This window comes from Neospora caninum, chromosome VIIa (assembly GCF_000208865.1).
Source record: "Neospora caninum Liverpool complete genome, chromosome VIIa".
NCBI lineage: Eukaryota > Apicomplexa > Conoidasida > Eucoccidiorida > Sarcocystidae > Neospora > Neospora caninum.
Window position 1 is genome coordinate 1,329,944 of NC_018393.1, and position 8,705 is coordinate 1,338,648.

Here is an 8,705-nt window from a genome sequence, read left to right on the forward strand (position 1 = left end):
ACGCACCTGTCCGTTTTTAGGCTCTGCTGTCTGAACGCAGAGAAACACAACTATTTCGGTCCGGGCCAAGCCGCGACTCCCGACTCTGTGTTGGTCCTTACTCTTGAAGGGCACCGTGTTCGTAATCGTTTCTCTTACCTTACCGAAACTCGCTTTCGAGAAAATCCTGAAAAACAGGTTTTCTGAGGCCGTTTCCTCACAGCTGCCTCTTCAGAGGTATGTGGGCACTTCTATCGCTTGCGAGCGAGGAGCCCCTACGCGTACTCTCGCTTTGTGGCTCTCTTCTGGCCTTTCTAGCCCGCCGGATCCATCTCTCTTTTTTTCATTCTGTACTCGTTTCCTGTTTCATCTCCGTGAACAGCGGAACATCACCACCGAGCGTTGGTGCTACAGTGTACATACAGCACACATACCCGCTTGGGGCTTGCGCGACGAGGCGAGGGCAGGAACGCGCTGCAGCCAATCGAAGCACGAGTGTGTCTTTTCCTTTTTGCGAGGCGCACGGTTTGAGGCAAACGACGTTCCCCGATGAATATTTGCTTTTTTTACGGAACCGTCGCTATCTTTGTCTCTTCTTTTTGCAGCAGCCAGTCTGCGTTTTTCTCTGCAAATCTAAAGTTGCGGCAACGCGCACGGTCCGCATGAAGCACGCGGCGGAGACACCCGGGGGGGCATACCGTCTTCGTCCATTAACCGGTATGCGAGGGCCGAGGAGTCTTACGGGGTGCTGCGCTGAGGAGGGGGGAGAAACAGCGAGATAAAGAAAGGCGAGAGGGCTTTCCGATATTTGGCCCTCTTTTCTAGGGAGAGCGCGCGAGAGCGCCGTTCGCATGTGCGTGCAGGTCTTTCCTCTCTGTTTTTTCGGCTGCTTTCTGCGTTTTCCCGCTTCTCTCTCTGCTGAACGTCCGTTTTTCTGCCCGTGTTTCGCCCTTTCTTTGCGGCCCTCTCTCCGGCGTGTGTTCAGAGAGAGAGACAGGAGAGTCTTCTTCCTGTCCGAAGGACACTGAGTGCTTCCTCTCTCGTGTGTGGCGCGTGTGCCATCCCCGTCTCTGCAGCAATTTCGCCCCTGCCGTCAGGAGTCGGTCTCCATTTTCTGCGCCCTCGTGCTTCCTTTCTTTTCCGCAAAAATGACGATCCACAGCTGCCTCGCACGCCGCGCTGTCTCCGCCGCAGCCAACACTGCCCGGGCGCTCTCTGCCTCGCAGGCCCTCAGCCTGCGGGCGCTCGCCCTCGGAAGTCTCCAAAGCGCTGGGCGCCACATCCACACGTCGAACGTCCGTGCAGCAGGCGCAAAAATCTCTCCCTCGGAAATGTCCAAACTCCTCGAGGAAAGAATCTCCGGCTGGAAGGCGCAGGTGAGCACTGAACACGAGACAGAGACGGAGAGAAAGGATGCCGCAGGGAGTAAGAGAGGGGAAGCAGGAGAGGCGAGAGAGGCAAGAATACGGGAGAAGGCAGGAAAAGGGAGACGGAGAGGGAATCAGAAGTAGAAAGGGAGACTGTGGAGGAAGCGGCAGAACCCCGAAAACAGGAAGAAGGAAAAAGAGCGCGGGGTGAAGCACGGGAGGAAAGAGATTCAAGGGAGGGAGGCGGCCTGCAGCCTTTGAGAGGAGAGCAGTTGGTTGCTTGTGGAAAGCCAGTACATGGAATTCGCTCCAAGAGAGAGACGCATGCGACAGTGCCTGAACGCCTCGAGTCTTAGGCGAGAGAGAAGGATCTCGTTTCCCGCTCGGTTTTGCACTCTTTGTCGCTGCGACTAACGGACAGCCTCGTGCAGGCACAACCTATACGAGACTCTCTCATTCCACTGTCTGCCCATGTGTGTGTCTCTTGTCTCCTGCTCTCCTTTCGCTCTTGCGCTCTTCTCTTTCTCCTCTGCCTGGTCTGTGGCCTTTTTGTAGACGTCGACGGAGGAAGTGGGTCGGGTGGTGTCTGTTGGAGACGGAATTGCTCGCCTCTTCGGCCTGGAAGGCGTCCAAGCTGGCGAGCTCGTCGAGTTCCAAAACGGCATGACTGGCATGGCTCTGAACCTGGAAACTGACAACGTCGGTGTTGTCATTTTCGGTGATGACAGGTGAGCTGTCTTCTGGGGGTGGCCCGAGACCCACCTGCTTCCATACGCATGCAAGCGTGCCTTGTCCTTCTCAGCGCTTGCAGGCAACAGACGAAGAGAAACGAAAGTTTACAGAATGTGCAGCGGTCGATACATCCAAACATGGATACTCATTTTGAGACGCATACATATATACATATATACTTTAACCTCTCCATTTGTGACCGGCAGTTGCAGGTATCTGTTAGGGATGCTGCTGTGCTTTCGCGCGTATAGGAGATGGGATGTTTGTGACTTCCGTGGTAGGTGTTCTTCTCGATGTTCTTCGCAGATCTGTCTTGGAGGGCGACAGCGTGAAGCGCACAGGGCGCATTGTGGATGTGCCCATCGGCCCCGGCCTGCTGGGACGCGTTGTCGATGCTCTTGGAAACCCCATCGATGGAAAGGTGAGGAGCCCACCCCGTCAGGGGCAGATCCACCGCGTTTTTGTCTCTCCAGATGTCGAACGAGACGCGCCGTCCCTCCCGCTCTCGCGAGAGGAGACGCACACGAGCGAAAAAACAGTGGAGAGAAAGCGAGGGAGGAAACAGACTTACACATCAAAAGGGAGGGGAGGAACGTGATTTTGAAGGAGAGAGAATGACGCGACACAGGTAGCGAACACGGAAATCGAGAATGCCTGGTCGATGTGAAGGTGGATCGGTTGCAGAACGATTAGAGAACGCTGGAAGACAAACACAAAAGGGATTTTGCTGGATTTTTTTCCGTGGGCACGCATGCACCCCGTGTCGGTGCTCTGCTGGAAGGGTGGCGAACGCCAGTGGCGACGTGAGGCGGAAAGAGCATCACGAACGTTTAGCACTGTCTCTTCACTGTAACACTCTCCTCCGTCCACTCTTTGCGAGCTGTCAAACACATCACCAGCCTCGATGTATCGCCAAGATACTCCTATCTATATACTTGCATTCACATACATATGCATATATATACACATATATGTAAATACGTATATATATATATATATATGTGTATGTATGTACGAAAACTATTTACATTTATCCATGGGGCTTTGAAATGCGGGGGGGGGGGGGTGTCCTTTTTGTCACTTTTTTGAAATGTGTAGAAATATGGGCATGTGAAGTGAGAGAGCAGAGGCGAGCAGGAAGGGAGCATTCGTTTTGTCTCGTTGGGAATTTGTTCCCAGGGTCCAATCCCAGCCAAGGAGCGTCGCCGTGTCGAGTTGAAGGCGCCCGGTATCATCCCGCGCAAAAGCGTGCACGAACCCATGATGACAGGTGAGAAAAAGGCGCAACCTGGCAGCAAAGACTGGAAACGGCGTGGCGAATGAGAGGGAAAAGACGAGCCAAAACGAATCCTTTGGATGTTGAGTCCCCTTGCTCTCTCGATGGCGAGTGACTGGTCTCTGTTCATTGCCCCGAGCATCCCCGAGCGTTTCGCCTCTATCTGTCTTCTCTCCCTGCTTTCTGTTTCTTTTTGTATCTCTTTCCTCCCCGGTGTCTCTGTGTACGCCCGCGGATCCTTGGTTTCCCGCGTATTTGTCTTTGCGCTTTTCCTGACTTTCCAGGATTGAAGTGCGTCGACGCCCTGGTCCCTGTGGGCCGCGGACAGCGTGAACTGATCATCGGCGATCGACAAACCGGAAAAACTGCCGTTGCAGGTTCGTCCCCAACGCCACTCTTCGTTGAAGGATGCCATACACGTACACAAAAACTTTTCAATCTATTTTGGAGTTGTCCATGTCTGTCTCCCTGTATCTCTATCTACCTGTATGTGTACCTGGACACGTACCTATTTCTGTATATCTATATATCTGTGGATATCCATATATCCATCAGTGGAACAGTCTGCACATCGCCTCTATGTATTTTGTGCCAATATGCACATACGACAGGCAGATAAGCAGTGTTTGTTGGCTGTCTGCGAATGTGGACGCTTGCGTCGTAGTGTTGATGTTCGGTGTCGCTCTGTCTAGAGACGTTCAGCTGTCTGCAGCTGCATGTGGCGTTCTCCCACGAAACCTATAATTTCGTTTTCAAACCTTTCCGATTCCGTGTCTCATAACACAGTCAGATTGATTCCCAGACTCGCAGGTGTATGTTCACGTTGCATGTGTCTGTTGTCGCGTGTGGCAAGCTGTCGTTGTGATCTGGGCTGCGGCTCTGTGCCGGTTTGATTCGCGGACAAGGGATAAGTATGTTGCATCTTTACAAATGGTGTGAGTTACGGGGGAACGTGGCTGATCACCGTGTCGATGCGAGGCAAGGTGGAAAATCGAAAAACCTGTGACCGGTGGAGGGGTTCGTGCATGCGGAAAGCTCCCGCTCTCTGCCTCCTTTCTCGCAGTTGATGCCATCATCAACCAGAAGGAAATCAACGACAGCACCGACGATGAATCCAAGAAGCTTTATTGCATCTACGTCGCCGTCGGGCAGAAACGTTCCACTGTGGTAAGTGGAAAAACAGGAAAATCAGAGTTTCGTGCCGCTCGGTCTGTTAGCCTGATCGCCGCCAAGGGGCGCCGCGTTACATATAAATGACCTCCCGCTCTCAGAGGTGAAAGCACTTCGCGCGAAACGCGTATCCACGCACGAGCTTTTGCCACATGCTTCACACGAAACAGGGTTGACAATTGACGCGCCATCAGGTGAACTCCCTTGTGGGACCCGCGTATCTCGTTCTAGACCTGTATCTGTCGCTGCACATATTTATTTACATCCATACATATATATACATATATACATATGTAGATGTAGATGTACAGAGAAATACATCTTCTGAGAGAGGACGCTACATCTGGAAAACAGGAGCTGGTTTCGGTACATGCGAGAACGGTGGCGTTTTGTTTTTTTTAGGCGCAAATCGTGAAGGCTCTCGAGCAGCGTGATGCGATGAAGTACACGACTGTCGTTGCAGCGACGGCGAGCGAGGCGGCACCGTTGCAGTTCCTTGCTCCCTACAGCGGCTGCGCTATGGGCGAGGTGAGAGGCGTGGGAAAATACCCCTACAGGCCAAACAACCTAGCAAAGACCACCCTTTCACAAGCGCGTCATGGAGCCTGCTTGCGTACCTATCTCATCTAGATACCTGCGCGTGCAGGTAACTGCCTAGTCGTCGTGGTTGTGTGCATGTGTCTGGGTTATTGAACATGGGTGTATCGGTATATATCTATCTATACAGAGATGTCGATATGTATATCGCCGTTCTTGTAAGGGTCGCGAGCTAGGACTCGAGCTTGTGATGATCCCGTGACGCCAACGGTCTTTCGTTTGTGTTTCTGTCCCTCAGTGGTTCCGCGACAGCGGGCGTCACTGCGTGATCATCTACGACGATTTGTCCAAGCAGGCGACGGCCTACCGTCAGATGTCTCTTCTGCTGCGTAGACCTCCTGGACGCGAGGCGTACCCCGGTGAGTGTTTTAGCTTTTCTGTCTCCAGTTGAAAAACACTCTCGAATCGAGACACGCCCGCGCGCGAGGAAGCATAGGGTGCGACCAAGACGCAGGTGGCGAGTCGCCCTAGGGGCCGACGTCTGCGGAACCTCACGGTTTAAAGGGAAATAGGATATGCCGTTCCTCGAAGCGCTACAGGTTTCGTGGCCACAGAGAGTCACACTGAATGCAATTTCTTTCAAGTCGAGTTTCGCAACAGTCTAGGTCCATGCCGAGAAGTCTGACATACAAAGGTTCGCCTGGGAACGGTGCATGCCTGCGCTCTGTACTGTCTCTGAGTTGAGGTATATCGCCGAACGTTCCGTCGCCGCTGGGCCTCTTGCCAGAACAGCCGAGAGCGAAGGGGAGAAGCGACGCCGCTTTTAGACGTTCGCGTCCCAGCCGCTCTCTGTTCGCCACAAAACCAATCCTATTTTCCACGAAGAAACGACCAGTGAAACTCCCTGCGGTGACAAAGGGGTTGGCGGCGTGCTGCGAGTCTGATGCGTGGCCGTCTGTGGCTCTGCAGTCGCTTCGCGCTTCGTTTCCCCAAAATGAAACGTGTGTTTCGCCTCGCCCGTTTTTTCTCAGGTGATGTCTTCTACCTGCACTCGCGCCTGCTCGAACGCGCGGCCAAGATGGGCGACAAGAGCGGCGGCGGGAGCTTGACGGCTCTCCCCGTCATCGAAACCCAGGCAGGTGAGGCGTGGCAGAAAGAAAAAGATTGAGAGGGTTCTCTGGACACGGAACAAGTTGGTAGTGGAGCTGTTCGGCCAGGAAATGAGGTGGTTTCCGCGCTGTCGCTTCACCGCTGGCCGACGCTACAACTTCCCGGAAGAGTGCGTCGCGTTTCGAGCGTCGCGGCGACTGATCACCCTGGCGGCGAGATCGGTTTTGCATCCGAGCTCGCGCGCGTGTGCTCTGCCTTTTCAGGCGATGTGTCGGCGTATATTCCGACCAATGTGATTTCCATCACGGACGGGCAAATTTTCCTGGAAACCGAACTTTTCTACAAAGGTATTCGCCCCGCGATCAACGTCGGTCTCTCCGTCAGCCGCGTCGGGTCTGCTGCGCAGGTGAGTGGCATTCGTCGCGTTCTCTGCGCTCTTTTTCGAAGGTTCAAAATCTCCCCCAACTGACCAGGCAAAACTCGTGCCGACATTCGTCTTACTCAGTTCAGGGACATGGCGACTACCTCTGTGCGCATATATGTTGCATATATATGTATATATATATATATATATTCATGCATATACATATATATATTCACATATATATATATATATATACAACGATATGTTTCCACATGCATGGATTATGCTTACAACCGCCGGTTCACCTGTCTGCAATATCTACCTCATATCTATATATATATATATATAGAGAGAGAGAGAGACATATAGATATATATGTAGATATAGATATAGATGTGCATGTGTACAAGGACGTGGAAATGTGTGTGTTTTTTGCAGGTCAAGGCGATGAAGCAGGTGGCCGGAACGATGAAGCTCGAGCTCGCGCAGTACCGCGAAGTCGCAGCCTTTGCGCAGTTTGGCAGCGACCTCGACGCCTCGACTCGCCAGCTGCTGACGCGCGGCACCGCTCTCACGGAGCTCCTCAAGCAGCGTCAGTACTCGCCCATGAAAAACTCCGTTCAAGTAAGGGAAGCATGCATTGCTCACATCGTGCCGGTGTCCTTTTCAAACGCACGCGTCGATCTCTTAACCGCACTCGAATTGCGCGAATCTTTTCCCAGACCTAGATTGACATATGTATACATACATATATGTATACATATATATATATATATATACTTTGAAAGAGCAGTTGTCGTTGAGATACGTGTCAGCGAATGCGAATGGATTCATCTTAATGCGACTGTGCTTCTCCGTTGGCCGCCGATTTTCAAAGCTTTTTTTTCTGCCTTTTGCGCACTGCCTGTGCGTTGCAGGTGTGCGTGTTGTATTGCGGAGTGAAGGGATACCTCGACCCTCTGGACCCGAAGGAAATCTCCCGCTTCGAGTCTCTCTTCATCGAGTTCATCAACGCGAACCACCAGGATATTCTCAAAGCCATCGAAACGTGAGCGAGAGACACCAGCGAGAGACACAGATTTCTTTTGCAAACAAAAGCTCAAACCACGTGTCCCTGGGGACCTGTTGCACCCTCGCCTCTCCCTGCCGAGCGCTTGGCGCGTCTCCTGTGTCGAACGTTAGCGTGGCGTCAGGCTCGCAGATCTTCTTGTCTCGCCTAGGCCGATGTATGTCTCAAATTATAGCATTCGTTCTCTTTGTATCTACATCTCATATGTATGGCATGTCACTGATAACCCTTTCCGCCGATATATATATATAAAGTATATGTATACAGATGTCTGTCTTTACATGGACGCACGAATATACCTTTATCGAAAGATAGGAATTTGGATTGTGTGTTTCATGGACGCGCTGTGGCTGGGTTTTTCTGCGTATGCAGAGAGAAGGAGCTTAGCGAGAAGACGGAGGCGAAGCTGCGTGCGGCAATTGATGAGTTCGTCGCAATGAACGAGTTCAAGAAGAAATAAGTTTTTTTCGAGTGAAGACGTTTTTCCAGGATATCGCGTGTCTCGGGCGAGAACGGTCGCGCGGCCTTCTCTCTCTGTTGTGTCTCGGTCTCTTTCCTGTCCTCTGAGCTTGCTTTTTGCCTCTTTCGCGTCAAGCGATATATAGTATGGACACGTGCATGGATCAGTGTCCTCACCTCAATGTCCTTTTCCTCGTGTTGCGGTTAACGGGAGGTTCTCTCTCCGTTTTCCAACTCCCCGCAGTGTCACAGACTGACACTGAGCCGGTAACGCGTCTCGTTCTCTTTCGCGTCTCTCGAAACATTCCGCACTCACAAGGGAATGACTTCCCCACACCTCCGTCTCACTCCCCTGACGGCGACATGCACATGAAACGATACATACAATTCGGAGTATATATATATATATATAGTTTATATGGGGGCAATACACCATCTATGTAGCGAGAGTGCTTGAGACAAACGGAGAATCGACATGAAGGTGAATTTCAAAGAAACGCTTTGGAGTCACCCATGTATATGTGTCTCAGACACGAATGTGTCACCAGCAAAGCATGTGCATGTATAAAAGGGTGGACCTGAGAGAGGTGCGTAGCCGCAATTAGAATCAAATCCCTTTCAAGTGTCGGTCAGTCCGGGGCT

General features: G+C 52.1%; 1 protein-coding gene across 1 annotated transcript; it reads left to right on the forward strand.

Annotated features, from left to right (window-relative positions):
• Positions 1-1,127: 1,127 nt before the first annotated feature.
• On the forward strand, positions 1,128-8,064 carry NCLIV_020840 (hypothetical protein; the record flags this gene model as incomplete). The annotated part of the gene is made up of 13 exons (XM_003882280.1): positions 1,128-1,355; positions 1,902-2,074; positions 2,385-2,499; positions 3,258-3,348; positions 3,639-3,731; positions 4,418-4,521; positions 4,927-5,052; positions 5,360-5,480; positions 6,093-6,200; positions 6,435-6,577; positions 6,974-7,159; positions 7,453-7,583; positions 7,977-8,064. 13 exons carry the CDS (start codon positions 1,128-1,130, stop codon positions 8,062-8,064), a joined length of 1,707 nt encoding a protein of 568 aa, XP_003882329.1.
• Between the last annotated feature and the right edge of the window lie 641 nt (positions 8,065-8,705).